This window comes from Hemicordylus capensis, chromosome 1 (assembly GCF_027244095.1).
Source record: "Hemicordylus capensis ecotype Gifberg chromosome 1, rHemCap1.1.pri, whole genome shotgun sequence".
Taxonomy (NCBI): Eukaryota; Metazoa; Chordata; class Lepidosauria; order Squamata; family Cordylidae; genus Hemicordylus; species Hemicordylus capensis.
Window position 1 is genome coordinate 198,334,305 of NC_069657.1, and position 16,769 is coordinate 198,351,073.

Here is a 16,769-nt window from a genome sequence, read left to right on the forward strand (position 1 = left end):
TTCCTATGTGTATTTGTTCAGAAATAAGCTCCAGTAAAATCAATTGACTTACTATCTAATAATTTATTCCAAGCTTTGCTGACCTTTGGTGGGCATGAGAGAAAGGGGGCAGAGGGAGAAAACAAATGCCCATGAAAGGAAAGGGAGGGGGAGGAATGGTTGTTTAACTATACAGGTGCCAGAGTGCTCATAGACCTATGTTCAGAACCCGGAAAACACTTGCTAGAAATTGCCAGGAGCTTTCCCAGACAGCAGGCTTTGCCACAGGTTTAATGAGAGGCTTCACTGCGAGTTCGAAGTACAAAACAATGCAAAAAGTGGATTTTTTAACCCTGGATATAAATTGGGCTAACCACCTTAAGTGGCACAGCGGGAAAATGCTTGACTCACAAGCAGAAGATTGCTGGTTCAAATCTCCGCTGATATTGGGCAGCAGGGATATAGGAAGATGTTGAAAGGCATAATCTCATATGCCAGGAGTTGAAGTCGACTCAACGGCACACTTTACCTTTACCTTTTACATGCAAGTAAAAACCTGAATTGTGTGTTAAGTGCTCCAGCTTGCAAATTAGCTTGGGTAAATTTGGCTGATATGTGGGCGCCCCCCCTCCATTCTGGAGGAGATGCGAACTAAAAACCAGGTGTGAAAAACTTCCAGGACTTGACTCTCCCAACTTTGGCTTCAGAATTCTCAGTGGACAGACTCGGTTATGCTATTAGCTAACTTTCCCTTAGTTATTTTCCCTGTTATAATGGGGATTTCAAAAATAACTAGATGGATGTTTTTCAGATCAGCAAACGGTACCAGTCCCATATGGACCTGAATTTTGGGGGCATGCCAAAAAAACATAAAACATTTAAAAATATGCATTATCTGTGGTGAAAAAATGTTGCCAACACCTTGAAACCTCTTTTTAGGAGTTAAAAACTTAAATTGCTGTATCTCAGTCATTTTGGTGCAATGGATTTGCAGCAAATCCAGAGGACTGGTGTCTCTTGTCCCCTAGTTGATGTGTGCACGATTTCAGAGGAATTGAGTGGATAATTTGACTTTATAAGCAATATAATGTTCAGGGCTTATGATGGAGGTACAGTATGTTGAAAATACTCCTCATCTTCACTATACTGGCACGACTGTACCAGTATAATGTTCATTCTTGTGAGATGTGACCTCAGGGCAGATGAAATCTCATGGAGAAGATATAATAAAAAATCATACAGTCAGAATCTCAAAACTCTCTCTGATGCTTACCCTGAGATCATGAATAGCATAGTTTTTGCGGAGGGCTATTTGGAAGACTTCCAGAGAGCTGAGGAAGGCAGCTAAGCGGCACAAACTTTGCTTTCCACTTCCTCCAACTCCAATCAAAAGGGCATTTCCATAGGGGGCTTCAAGAATGCGGCTGATGCGACAACTATAAGAAAGGAATATATTAGATTGCACCAAGATTTAAACATTTGTGGGGGTGGGGGGTAGTAACCAACATTTGCATGGAACTAACTAAGCCTATCAACTATTTAAAGATTTTGTAGTCGTTTAATTGGTTAATTGAAAAGCAGCATAACAACAACAATTTAATTACATTTTAATTTCATGTATAAAGTATCAAAGAATGTATATAGATATATGCCTTTTTGAGGATATTGAAAGAAGGGTATTTCTCTTAAGGTACTCTGTTGCAGATGTTATATTTAAATTATAAGATGGAAAGGTCATCAAATGTCATATGAGGGAGGGAACACATGCATCTGTGCAGTCAGCAAAGCAGTTTGCCCTTCAGTCACCTCCCCCCATCAATAAATTGGGGGGGGGATCTAACCTGCTATTAGAGTTTTCTGTAATTAATTACCTATTAAAATTAACTAAAAATCTGAAGCCCTATAATCAACCTCTTCAGATCCATGAGCAAAAAAAATGCAACTGTGGGTTTTAGGAACTCTCTTGAACTTCCTGCGACTTTGAATTTGAGAGTTTGGTTTACGCCCCTCTCTATCAATGTAAAATGTAAATGCAATTTACATTAAAACCATAAGAAACTTTACAACTCATGGGTAAAGACTGCTTTTTAAAGGAAAACAAACCTATAAAGATAATACAGGTGGCCTTTAATAGTATGGGGTACACAGCTGCTGCTTCCATAGCCAGCCCTGTATCCCAACTGTGGTCCAGTTCACAGAACTATTTTCTTAAAACATAATAACCACACAATTACATCCTTGTTACCATGGTTAACTGGTCTTGTACCATGGTTAACTGGTCGTGCTAGATTCGCCACTCAGTACTATCTGCCAAAGTTTATTACGGTCTATGACCAGCACAGAGTACTATCTGTATTGCTCAAACATGTGCCAGGGTGTGGCGAGCTATGATCTTGACAGGCTTATTGATTTATTTATTACATTTCTATACTGCCCTATCCATCCAAAGGCTCAGAGTAGCACGGATGGTGTGGGCATGCACTGGCATGCTGAAGAGGTCTTCAACGATCGTCTGGGGGGAAGGTAGGTCCATCCCTGCCTTCCCCTTACCCGCCCTCCCCACCCTGGGAACAGTCATGTGCACGACCTGCTTGTCTACTCAACCCGTATCACAAGCTATGCCGGGCTAAGATGAGCCATTTCAAGTTACGGCTGAATCTCAGTAAAGGATTTGACCATAATGGTGAAGAATTTTTTTTTTTTAAAAAAAAATCCTGATCCAGTGCTGCATTAAAATCCATTCTACATCCTGCACCTGAATCAGTGAACACAGGGAGTCCATGCTGCACACTTGAAAGAGGCAGTAAGTTTGAATACCTTTGGCAGCGATGATAAATTGTTTGGGGAGGTTTCAGGACTGAAGGCAGGCTTTCCCTTCCCTCTTAACAGTTGTAGAATACTGTAAACAGCTGCATGCGCCCAGGTGATGAAGTATGTGAATGTGTGTGGATCAGGGCCTTTGTTCAAGTTATTGTCAGTGCAGTCATTATGGTACTCTTTACCATCAGCATGCAGAGCAGTGAGTTAATAAACGTGTGTCAGCATTGGGTTTAATAGTTCTGTGGTTTGAGGTTTCTTACACAGGAGTGTGACATTTTCAGCAGAATAAGATTCTTTTAGCTACCACAATTGATTAGATTATTCTCTGCTGGGACTGAAGCTTCCTTAGCTCAGACTACCCTGACATCTGGCCTCAGGCTGAGCTCAGCCTCTACATGCCTGACTTCCTGCCAGAGTAATTAAGTACATTTTTCTTGATTAACAAAAAAACAAAACAAGATGAAAAATTAATTTGCTTTCTATTCCAGATCCCAGTAGAAGGGTCTTTAGAAACTCTCTGGGAAACAATTCCACCATTACCATGTAGATTACATATGCTCAGATTGAACAGACTATATATCAGTATGGTGGTGTTCTTTAAATTGGTACAAGGCAGTGTAGCAATTGAAAATGCCTGTTTAAAAAACATTCATGTTTGCTAAATCTGATACCTTTTTTGAATTTTAAATCTAATCTGATAAATTTAATCAGAATCAGATTATCACAATGTTAAATTTAAAAAAACCTTTTAAAAAAAAGAGATCAGAATCATAGGGCATGATCGAGGCTTGCAGAAGTGCAGCCATATGGAGGGATCACTGGTAGACCTTCTCTTTTACTTTTTCTTCTTTGGATGCATGCAAATCCCAGCATGCTAACAATTACCACAAATGCAGGCCTGCCTCATTGCAGTTGCCTAAGTTGGTAGATTGGTGAGGGCCGAGGGCTACCACACATCCACTTTCACCTGCCTCTACAGCCTGCCATCACTGCTCCTCCTCCTCCTCATTCTGCACACCACTCCTTGAATTTAAAAAGAAGAGAGGGACAGAGCAGGAAGTGTGGAGGAGAGGAGTGGTGGCATCTCCCAGGAGATGCTCTAGCTCACCACCTCTCACCTCCATGTTTCCTCTTCTTCTCCATTTCCCTCTTCCTTTTTAAATTCAGGATGCACAGTGTGAATGAACATTGCTGGTAAGTGGCATGGGTGCTGCCTCCAGGTAAGAGGCATGGCATTTTGCATGCCATTGGGTAAGGGAGAGCTATTTGGTGCCCTGCAGCAGGTGTGAGCCAATCATGGGATGGCGTTGCTCAAATTGGAAGCCAGTATGCTTCCCATCCAGCTTTTGCTGTCCACCCTAGAGGTTTGATGGGGAACTTATACAAACGTACTCTCCCACTGAAACTATGAGTCTTACATGCTTCATGTTGGCTGGATCATATCTGATGTTTGTATCAGTATTAAGGGCAGAATGATATTTTATATGCATATGGGCTGTTTTTCCAAAGGAAAAGCCAATGGCTGCTTTTCCAAGGAAAACCATCTTTGGGAGAAAGATCTAGAATGGAGGCATGGGAATAACCCTTTCTTACTAACTTTTATTCTACATAACCCTTTCCTGCTTACGTTTATTCTGTTCCAAATTGTTTTTCAAGTCTGCTTTCCCTGCTGACAAAACAAAATATACATTAGCCTCTCCAAATGTGCATTTGGAACCCCGTTGCAGGGGAAGGAGCTTAGAGGGCTATTGGAGTAAAGAAGGGGCAGATGGGAAGGGGCACGCGCACGTGCATACACACACACACACCCCTGCTTCTCCATTCCAGTTTCCTCTCCTGAAGATACCTCTCCCTAGGAGAAGCAGCCAATGGGCAACCTATAGTTTAGCAAGCGTCACACATAATGCCAAACCAGCAGTTTGATGGCACTGCCAGAAACCTGGGCACATGTGTTAGGCTTACTTTCAGTCTCAGGAACAATATGCCAACATTGGGCATGCTGTGAGAACCCACCAATCTCAGGATATCCATACTTGTGACACAGAACCCAATGCCTGTAACTTAGATTTTAAACGAGGGGCAGATGTCAGGAGGCCACAAGTAGGGTAGGATATACCAAGATTTGTGGGATGCATGATATGCTCAGTCTTGGCATTTCATTCCTGAGACTGGAAGCAGGGCTCATGCTTGCACCTGGGGCTCCAGCTGCTCCTCTGAACCATCAGTTCATCACTATGTCTGAAGCTGGTCTATTGTGTAATGTGCAACTGCACCCTCAGGAGGCTGTGGAAGGAAATCAGGAAACCCAAGGAACAATGTGAACATTAGGGAAGTGAAGTGGTTAACCCTAAAGTTACCATGATACTATACTATGGGATATGGAGAAGAAACTATAATGGGATTATGATATAAATAGTGGGATTTAGAACATTTAAATATGCCTCATTTTATTCTTTCTTCATTTTTTTTAACCTTGCAAAAGAGTAGCTTCAATGAAACCAACAATCTGCAGACCAGACATGCCATAGGATCCAAGAGAATACAGACTACAGAAAGGGAACTGATATTTTTCATTCTTTCAGAAATCTCTAGAGTGATTTTAAACCATTCTCCCCCCCCACCGCCGCCCCATGGGACACACGTCAAGAAATGTAAAATATTTGAAACCAATGTAATATCCAGGAAGATAAACCTTAAAATAGCCTTACAGGTCATGCTCCTCTTTGCCTCTGGGCTTTACTGTGGATTTGACAACATCAGCAGCATACCTGTTGGTCACACAGAGCAGGAGCCAACAGGTTAGAGCAGATCTGGGCTTCTTGAAACTTTTAACGGATGAGAAGATTGAAATAGTTCTATCGTGAGCTGGTGCTAAAAGCCTGGCTTAGACCTGGTCACTTACAGAGCTCCACCTGCATTTTTCTAAACCTCAACATGAGTCCATTCTTAAAGAACATAACAGGTCATTCTTAAATGAATTTGCACTTCAGTGATTGCCTGCATGGAAGCACCTCTCACTCATGCCCCAAACAAGGAAACTTACATGTGCTGTATGGCATCCTCAAAGAGAACAAGGTTCATTGCCACATGGAGTTCATTGTAGTGCTCTAATGCCTCTGTTAAAATTCTGGTCAGCTTTTTCCAATCAGATACTGGAAAGTAACGAGGTTCTCCAACACCATGGGCAAAGTGGCAGTAAATTAGTGGCTTATGGATAAATATGTGCTCATCAACACCCTGGTGGTAACAATACAGAGATACAAACAAGCATTAAACCTGCACATTAACCCTTTCCTATACAGAGTCTCCTAATTTCAGCTTTTGAAGAAATAGTCAGATAATGCTTAAATGACACCCTCTAAATTTAAATTTGTTTAACAGTATTGTAGCACTTTCTCCAAGTGTTTCTTCTTGCAGTAATACAATATAAAAGATTGGACATATAGCTAGGACCTAGCACAAATACTCAGAAATGTCCTATTGTGTTCAGCAGGATTTATTCCCATGTAAATGTGTGCAGGACTAAAGCCCTCTCCCTGATCTGAGAGTTGTACTGGGGCACATGGCACAGAAAGCTCCATACCAGAGGGCAAAAGGTCATCATAATTCAGTTCTGACAGGGGCACAAACGCTGAAATTGACATCCTTTTCTTCCCTTGCTATTTTATGTGACACATGGAATCAGCCTTGAGTTAGTCCAGCCCAGAATACCAATTATTCTGTTATTTATTTATGTATTTATTTAAAATGCTTCTACTCCACCTCCTATCCCAGCTCCCTAGCTCAAGCATAAAAGGTGGCTTGAACTATGGAGTGATTATAATTCTATTTCTATAGCACACTCATGTGACCAGTGATTTTGGATGCTTCTACAAAAGAAGCAAAGACCAAAAATACTAATAGCCATGGCTGCTGAAAGCAGTCTGGCTGCCACTCTCTGCCATGTATTACATAGGAACATAGGAAGCTGCCATATACTGAGTCAGACCATAGGTCCCTCTAGCTCAGTATTGTCTTCACAGACTGGCAGTGGCTTCTCCAAGGTTGCAGGCAGGAATCTCTCTCAGCCTTATCTTGGAGAAGCCAGGGAGGGAACTTGAAACCTTCTGCTCTTCCCAGAGCGGCTCCATCCCCTGAGGGGAATATCTTACAGTGCTCACACATCAAGTTTCCCATTCATATGCAACCATAGCTAAGACCCTGCTTATCTAAGGGGACAAGTCATGCTGGCTACCAAAAGACCACAATGGCTAAAGCAACCAAATAAAACAGGGGGCAATTGAGTAGCATGTAGATGACTTACAAGCAAACTAGACATTGCAGCAGCATAACCCAAATCAAGTCATGCAGGGGTGTAGGGACCGTAGAGCAAGGCGGGACAAGTGTTCCCTGGCTGCCAGGGTCTGGGGGAGCTGCCAAGGCTCCCCCTTGCCCCCTCCCACACCCCCACACAGTGAATTAAGAGCTCACCAGCTTGGAGCATGAGGCACGCCCCTCTCCTCTCCAGCTAGTGTTACACTAAAACACTGGCTGTGCTGGGGGGGGGGGGGGGAGCCCAGCCAGCCTAACTGGGGAAGGGAAGCTTTGCCATAGCAGACGGGCCCCGTTCTCAGCACTGGCCCCGCCCCTTGCATCTGACATCAGATGCAGGGGGCATGGCTTGGGGCGTGAGCACTTTGTGCACACAATGGTAGAGCCAAGGGGGTGGGGGAGCCACTGGAGGACTTTGTCTTCCAGCCATGGCCAAGCTCCCTACGCTCCTTAAGTCATGTCAAATGACAATAGATTGGAGATGTCTTAAAGTGCAGCATGGACGGAGAGAAAGAGTGGAGCTTTAATGCTCTTCTTCCAAGAGGAGAAGCAGTTTCGGTTTACAGTCATGAATTGGGTAAGTACTCAGCTCTTCTCTCTTGCCCATGTTGTGCTTTAAATGGACTCCTGAATTATTTGGTGCCAACAATTATTTGCTTACATAAAACATTATTTATATCATTAACTCATAGCACTAACGCTTGAAAAGAACATGTTATAAACAATAACATTGGCACAACAAAACTGCCATAATATTTCTTAAATAATATACTCTTTCCCAGGGCTTTTCCATATTCCAATCTGAGTGCAAATTCTTGTTTTGTTTTGTAGAGTGTCCCAAACTTCCGTCTCTGGGCAGTTTACAACATAAAACAAACTAAGACAAAAAATAAAAACCTTAAAACAATTTTAAACCAAAAACAAGTTAAAAAGCTTGGGTAGTGGAAAAAGGTTTTTAAGGACTTTTAAAAAGTTGTCAGAGATGGGGAGGCTCTTACCTCAGCAGGGAGCACATTCCAGAGTCTTGGGGCAGCAACAGAGAAGGCTCGTCCCTGTCCAGGCACCAGACAAACTGGTGGTAATTATCTGGGTGATCTGAATGGGTGATGGGGCTCATGTAGAAGAAGATAAATAACCTGGGCCTAAGCTGTTTAGGGCTTTATAGGTTATAACCAGCACCTTGTAGTTTCCCTGGAAACTTAATGGTGGCCAGTGTAGTTGCTGAGATGACCCAGAGACCAACCTGGCTGCTGCATTCTGTACCAACTGCAGTTTCCAGACTATGTACAATGGCAGCTCCACATACAGCGTGTTGCAGTAGTCAAGTCCAGAGCTTACAACATACATCCCACTGTTTTGAGGTCATCCATCTTGAGAAATGGACACAGCTGGCATATTAGCTGAAGCTGACAGAAAGCACCTCTGGCAACCGCCTCAACCTGGGACAACAGGGAGAGGTTTGGATCCAGAAGCTGTTCCTCCTGGGGAAATGTGACCTCCTCAAGAACCAGAAGATCAAAATTGTCTCCCGAGTTCTGACCCTGCACAATGAGTACCTCCATCTTATTTGGATTCAGTCTGTTTGTTATCTCTCATCCAGCCCATCACTGCCTCCAGGCAGGCATTTAGGGAGGTTATGCCTTCACCTGAAGATGTTGACATGGGGATATAGGTTTGGGTGTCATCAGCATACTGATATCACCTTGCACCAAATCTCCTGATGTAGATATTAAAAAGCACTGGAGACAGTATGGAGCAATTATGATGCAAAAACCCATTTTATTCTGCATGGACCTGGAAAAGAATATCCTCTAGTGCATTTAATAGAATGGATAGAATAATTCTCTGAAATATTCTCTTCAGTTCCAATTTATGCATTGGTGAATATTCTTTCCAAGTCTACAAATGGGAAATCCACACCACATACAAAGATGTCACATAATATTTTTAGCACCACCTGCTGGCAAACTGAGACAATCCATGAAACAGCTGTGTCTTTTCAAACTCTTTTTATTCTAATTTGAAAAAACAAACCCACAGTCATTTCATGAATTGCCTCAGATTGCCAGCAGATAGCACTGACAATATTACATTACATCACATCATTGAATGTAATATGAATTTCTCATTTTACTTTTTTTTCATAATTTGCACGCAGGCTAGAATACATCACCATCTGGAAACCCCGCTGTACATTTTAAAACTGTCATGACAGAGTCTTATCACACATCAATCAAGTGGACAACCACCCTGTAGTTCTCCTACTCTCTCTCTCTCTCTCTTTTCTGGACCAATGACAATATTCAGAAGGACATTCAGTGGAAAAGTGGTGAAGTCACATTTACTGCAAATATCCCCATCAACTTCCAACACCTAATCACCACCGATGCGACTTGGGCTAACTTTTTAAATAGTTTCCTTCCTATCATTTTCATTCAAAAAATGAACTTCAAGGCAGTTGGGTGGAGCGCAAAAGTCAAAACAAAATCTTCAATAGAATCAAACAGATCCATTCAGCACACTTTTATTACTTTAGTCAATGCAATTCATTAATAATTATTCTGGAGATGAATATTTTCAGAGAGGAATATTTTTATAGTTAAAGTTATGCTCAGGCATACCTCAAAATACCTTTTTGCTGTATCAATGAGCACTTTGTTAAAATGGTCAATATCCTTTTCCTCCATAAGTTTATCTGAGTAGACTCGGGATGATTCATGAAGCCATAAATGAACCAAATCAATAGGAAACCGCACACATTCTGGTGTAGCAAAAAGCATTCCCTACACAAGAGTTTGGGATGTTTATCTTCACATTATCTTTCTTAAACATCATACCATAAGTTCCTGTTAGTTAAAACGTGCCATTCAATTAACTGTACTCTTGTGACATGAAAAAGGCATAAATTTGTTATTCATAATATGTGCACATATGATAGACAATTAATGATTTGCAGTTAAAAGCAACACATTGCTTATAATGAGGTACTGTGAATGCCCCAGGAACATTGATTCCTTTCCCTCCTACACTTACTATCGATAATTTTTGTGTTGTGTTATTTCTTTATTTATTTATTAAAACATTTTTATACCACCCAAAACATATGTCTCTGGGCGTTTTACAACAGAATAAAACCAAAGTAAAACATTCGTTAAGACAAAAATGGGGTGGGGGGGGGCACACATTACAACAATTTAAAAATTTTAAAATAATATTTTAAAACATCATTAAAACCATTAAAACATTAATTAGGGCCCAAACTGTTTAGGGCTTTATAGGTTATAACCAGCACCTTGTATTTTACCTGGAAACATATCGGCAGCCAGTGTAGCTCCTTCAATACAGGAGTTATATGGTCTCTCCGAGATGACAGAGAGACCAGCCTGGCTGCCACATTCTGGACCAACTGTAGTTTCTGGACTACGTACAAGGGCAGCCCCACATAGAGCATATTACAGTAATCCAGTCTGGAGATTACCAGCAGATGTACCACTGTTTTGAGGTCGTTCACCTCAAGAAACGGACGCAGCTGGCGTATCAGCCGAAGCTGATAGAAGGCACTTCTGGCCACTGCCTCAACCTGGGAGACCAGGGAGAGGCTCGGATCCAAAAGCACCCCTAGACTGCGTACCTGTTCCTTCCGGGGAAGTGTGACCCCATCCAGAACAGGCAGATCAAAATCATATCTCGAGTTCCGACACCACACAATGAGTACCTCTGTCTTAGCCGGATTCAGTCTCAGTTTGTTATCCCTCATCCAGCCCATCACCTACTCCAGGCAGGCATTTAGAGAGGTTATGCCCTCTCCTGATGATGCTGACATGGAGAAATAGATTTGGGTGTCATCAGCATACTCCCAGCAGTTTCATGTAGATGTTAAACAACATTGGAGACACTATGGAGCCCTGAGGCACACCATAAAAGAGTTCAGATTTTGAAGAACAGCAGTCTCCAAGGGACACCATCTGGAACCTGCCCGAGAGGTAGGAGCGGAACCAACGCAGAGCAATGCCTCCAACTCCCAACCCCCTCAGACGCTCCAGAAGGATACTATGGTTGATAGTATCAAAAGCCGCCGAGAGGTCCAGAAGGACCAACGGAGTCACACTTCCTCTGTCAATTCCCAATTGGAGATCATCCATCAGGCCGACCAAGGCAGTCTCCACCCCATAGCCAGCCCGAGGCCACCACCCCCTCAATTACCTTGCCCAGCCATGGAAGGTTGGATACAGGCCTGTAGTTGTTCAAGTCCGAGGGATCCCTAGTCTGGGTTAGGCTGCATGTGAGAACAGCCTCTATACATAATCTGTATGTGCATTGAACGTTAACATGTGAATAGGACTACAAATTCATAAACACCTGACCCTGTTTTCTATGCACAGACCAGACATGTTTTGTAGCTCAATGTATATGGGTAATATAACACAAGAAGAAATAAGCAAAATAATAAGTCGTATTACCTGGAATATCCGTGTCAAATCTCTTAAATTAAAAACATAATGAAATCGAATGGCTGTGGGTAAAAAATTCTGGGTCATCTTCTGGTGCAGAGAAATTGCAGCTTGAATAAGTGTGCTGACAGACTTCAATATACTATAACTGAAGCCTCCTTGCTGGAAATGCATATTTATTATCTTGCCATAGATGGTGGCTAAAGCATCAGTTCCTGGGAAGTGGACAGCAAACACAGAGAAATGTCTCTGAAAGAGAGGCGGGGGGGGGATACAGGAAATTATATATATCTATATCTTATATCTATATCTATCTATATCATTTCCCTGCAAAACTCGTTTCAATTCTCACAATCACCTTCAAGGTTTCAAATAGATAAATTAAATGTGTGTGGAGAGAAAGAGAAAGAGAGAGAGATTGACTGATTGATTGATATATTTGAAACCTTGAAGGTGATTGTAAGAACTGAAACAGGTTTTGCAGGGGAACCTCATAATGTATAACATCTCTTATTAAGTAGAATATAGCAATGATCTCTCTGGATCAGATGAAAGTTCCACCTAATCCAGCAGTTTGCCTCCCACAGTGGTCAGTCAGATGCTTCTGGAAAGCACAGTCACAGGGCACGAAGGCAAGAGTACTCCTCTGCTGTTCCCTACCCACCCACCCTGGTATGGCACACTTCCTCTTGAACTTGTAAGTTCTATTCTGCTTTTTCTGCCAATCATCACTGATATACCCATCCCCCATGAATGACTCTCTAATCACCTTTTTAAGCCTACTAGATGGTGGCCACCACCATATCCCATGGCAAGTGAATCCAATATATTATTTATTACATTTTGTGTGAAGAAGAACTTTATTGTTTTTGTCCTGAATCTACTGCCAATCACTCTCATTGGGCAACCCCAAGTTCTAGTATTATGAGAAAGGAATAAAAATCATCTCTGTCCACTGTCTTTATTCTATCTCAAGAGGTAATAAAACAGAAACCTATAGTTCTTCCACAGGGGTCAGAAGTCTATGCTGAGTAACTTTCAACACATAATACATAGAATGTTTAAGCTGCAAAAAACTGATGTTGAGAGAGTATCCAACAAATAGCTCTGCCCCTTATCAAAGTAACTACTGTATATGGAGCTCACTGGCATCTATGGAGCATTGCTACTTCCAATAGAGGCTGATGTGTGGATAGGGAAATATAAGTCATGTGGTGCTCATGGCAGGAGTCAGCTCGATCATCTTCTTTAGACCTATAGTCAAAACTATATATATCTTCTCTCTCTCTCTCTCCAGATGTGTAAATGCCAGGGTGCACAGAAAAGTTAATGATTTTCACTCTGATAAAATTAAAATAGCTTGAATGTTATTCAGAGGAAGAACAGCTTGTTCACATTTGGCACTTATGGCAACCTACCTGAAGACGCTGATTTACTGAAAAACTTCCAGCAGTGGGATTCATGCACGTGACATACTGACAATTGTGAATTTCTTTCAAAATCAGTTTCTGTCTGTCATACCTATGTAGTTACAAAATAACAAAGGGATAATAAAACTCAATTGTATATTCACAGTTTGAGATCCCTATTGACAGATCTTCACACTGAAGGCTGCTGCAAGAAAGTCTGATTATGTAGCCCTCTGTTAAAAGATCTGAAAACCTTTCTTTTGTCCTTGCTCTCTTACACAAGATTTCTGTAATTCTCAGCCTCTTAAGCAACTCTGAAGACTGACAGGACCTACGTTTGGCCTCCTCTCATCAAATTATGACAGTAGTTTTCAAGTATTCACATAATAAGGAGAGAATTTCCACTGTAGGCTTCGCTTAAACAAGGCCATTGAGATACATAACCACTTTAGACAAGTGCAGTCCCAATACAGCAAGTGGTGATGATTCTGCGTATGATAAACGGCTGCAGCACACATGGATGTACAGAGGAATGCTACTACTGTGATTCATTCATGTTGTCTTATCTGATGTGTCTTGACTGTGCCCCATGAAACTCACTGAGTGACTCTGGGCCAGTCATGTATATCTCAGCCTAACCCACCTCACAGGGCCTGATATAACCAGACCCTGATACAACCAGACATCTTTACAGGGGAAGGAGTGTCAACAGCAGCAGCACACCTTCTCTGACTACAGCTAGGTTACTATGATGTGCAGATGATATATTGCCCTGTTGTGATTTGCAGGATTATCTTACACAGGCTAAAAAGCAGGTGAGGCATGTAATGTATCCAGTCACAGTGAATTAACGTTGCACTTTCTCCTAAAGTACAGTCCAGGCTCCAAACTTCTCCTCTCTGTTTTTTCCTTAGCATAGGAGAAACTGCATGCAAGCCTGTGGTAAGAGCACTACCAGGAGCTACACGGAATTCTGTTCATAAAACTGATTGTTACCCAACATGTACTGTATGAAGCCTGAATCTTAGGTTCTATATAAAAAGGCCCTAAACAGTAGTAACAAAAATACTACCTTGCTATAACGGCTGTTCTTACGCACAGGCAAAACTGGGATAAAGAAGTCCAGCCCAGTTTTGCCTGCACATGAGAACCAGCAGGAGCCACTCGGCTCTCGGTGGCAGTGCAGCGGAAAAACTATTTAGGGAGCCCACCTTCAAAACGAGGTTTAGGGAGCAAGTGCTCCATTGACATTGTTTTTTTTAATCACCTGCCAGCCCTGGCTACTTGCAGCTGGGGCTGGGAGACTGCAGGGCTCCCTGCCAGTGCTGGGGGGAATCCCCATAATGCAATGTGCACTTGCGTGGTGCATTATGGGAGGTTATGGCCCCCATATCTCCCTGCTGCCGACGGCAGTGGAGGATTGTCTGGGTGCATGATCTGCACACCCAGCAAAGAAGAACAGATCGTCTGCAGGGCAGATAAGCTTTTATAGTCTTCCTCCCCTTGCCCCTTTGAGTCCTTTCTCGTGATTATGAGAAAGGGCTCTCAATCTTCCACTGACGGAGACTGTCTACATGCAGGGTGTGCAAAAGCACAAATACAGAAGCTTTTCAAAGCTGTGGGCAAGCAAAATTCCATAAATTATGTTGCAGAGAAATTACTTATTACTGTAAGTAACTGAATTAGGAAGCCAACTTTAACTGAGAAACAAGAGTTTGATATTTATTACTAATGAAAAAAAACAGGTTGCTTACCTGTAACTGATGATCTGGTAGAGATCCCTTGATGTCCATAAGAATGGGTTCTGTGCCTGCGCAGGAGTCATGCAGTAGCCATGCCTGAGCTTGTCAAAGTGCCTAGGCCACGCCCCCACACCGAGGCATCCTATTTAAGGCGGGGCCATGGCACTAAGTCCCTCAGTTCTTGGACGACCGCCATGGAGGACGACCATCCAGGTAAATAGATGAGTTCATCCATGGTAAACAAGAAAGGTCAAGACAAGGGCCTGTACACCTGTATACACATAGAAGCAGTACTACTGCAGAGGGGAGGTCGGGAGGGTCTTATGGACATCGACGGATCTCTACCAGATAATCAGCTACAGGTAAGCAACCTGTTTATTTGGATCGAGATCCGTTGATGCCCATAAGAATGGGTGTTTAGCAAGCTCCATCAGGTGGAGGGGAGCAATAGTAGCTATTGTAACACCCCTTTCAATACGCTTCTCCTGAAAGTAGCCTCTGCTGCAGAACGTACATCTATGGCATAGTGTTTTATAAAGGGGGACTCTGAGGACCATGTGGCTGCCTTGCAGATGTACACGAAAGTCACCCCCGTAAGGTGTGCAGCTGAGGAAGTGTGGGACCTGGTAGAATGGGCCCTTAGAGCTTCCGGCGGTGTCTTGTTCTGCAATTTGTAAGCGAACAATATCAGTTCAACCAACCATCTTGACAACTGCTGTCTGGAGATTGGTGTTCCCTTGGAAGGGCCCTTGTAGGATATAAAGAGATGCATGGAGGTTCAAAAAATCTTTGTACGAGACATATAGACCAACAGTGCCCAGCGTACATCCATGGCATGTAGTGACCGTTCCAGGGTAGTAGAGGGGTCCCTGAAAAATGTAGGGAGAATGATATCCTGATTTAGATGGAAATTGGACACCACTTTAGGCAGAAAGGAAGCATCCAGGCTCATCCGGAACTTGTCTGGGTAAAAAACAGTATAAGGTGAGTAAACTCTAAGAACTGTGAGCTCACTTACACACCTAGCTGTAGTTATGGCGACCAGGAAGGCCGTCTTCCAAGAGACCAGTTTCAAAGAGGACGTAGCCATGGGCTCAAACGGAGCTTGGGTAAGAGAAGAAAGTACTAGAAACAGGCTCCAAGCTTCCACTGGAGGTCAGATTGGTGGATAAACATGTGAAAGCCCTTTTAAGAAGGCCTTACTCAACAGGTATGAGAATAATGTTTTCCCGTCACTCCCCAGGTGTTGTGTGGCCAGGGCGGCCAGATGAACCATTAAAGAGACATTGGCAAGACCTTACAATTTTAGTTTTGTGAGGTACCGCAAGACCTCTCGAACCGAAGCTTGTTTAGGAAGAAAACCCTTTGAACATGCATAGGCCTTAAACCGGCGCCACTTGCTCTGATAATTTTTCTGTGTGGACGCCTTCCGCTGATTAAGCAAGATATGGTTCAGCAAATTATCCGCCAGGTGGTCAGGTGGAGAGTGTGCACGTCTGGATGGAGAATGTGACCTTCGTCTTGGGTCAGGAGATCTAGGTGGCGAGGCAGGTGCTGGTAGCAGTTCTTGGACAGTCTGTGTACTTTTGGAAACCAGGCTTGCCTTGGCCACCATGGTGTTACTAGGATGCTGCTGGTTGGCTGTGACAGTAGGCGTGCCACCACTCTGGGTATCAAGGGGAGCAGGAGGAACATGTACAGGGTTTCCCAGGACCAGTCCAGCTGAAAAACATCCCCCAGAGACTGTGTGTCATAGCTTGAGCAATAACGGGAACACTTCACATTTGTGGAGCACGCAAACAGATCTATGCAGGGGGACAACCACCGGTCGAAGAGAGGGATCAAGACTTCCATCTGAAGTTCCCACTCATACTGTCGATCCATCAGGAAGATCTGGTTGAGGTCGTCTGCTAAAGCGTTTTCCAAGTCCTCGATGTGAACTGCTACTGGGCAAAGCTGGTGTTGGATGCACCAGTGCCATAGCTGAACACTGAGGGCACACAGGCTACGTGACACCATCCTGCCTTGCCGATTGATATAGGCTTGTGCCGTTGTGT

General features: G+C 43.0%; 1 protein-coding gene across 15 annotated transcripts in view; it reads right to left on the reverse strand.

Moving 5' to 3' along the window:
- LOC128332356 (dynein axonemal heavy chain 11-like) overlaps nucleotides 1–16,769 on the reverse strand; it is a 353,782-nt gene that overhangs the window by 166,231 nt on the left and 170,782 nt on the right. For 13 of the 15 annotated variants that reach the window (XM_053266643.1, XM_053266647.1, XM_053266645.1 and 10 more), the window contains 5 exons: nucleotides 12,980–13,082; nucleotides 11,571–11,810; nucleotides 9,732–9,893; nucleotides 5,843–6,036; nucleotides 1,253–1,415 (listed from right to left, as the gene is read on the reverse strand). In XM_053266643.1, coding sequence (XP_053122618.1) covers nucleotides 1,253–1,415; nucleotides 5,843–6,036; nucleotides 9,732–9,893; nucleotides 11,571–11,810; nucleotides 12,980–13,082 — 862 coding nt within the window. Of the gene's footprint in view, nucleotides 1–1,252; nucleotides 1,416–5,842; nucleotides 6,037–9,731; nucleotides 9,957–11,570; nucleotides 11,811–12,979; nucleotides 13,083–16,769 lie in introns of those variants that run through there. The other 2 variants (XM_053266718.1, XM_053266727.1) reach the window with 2 other exon arrangements.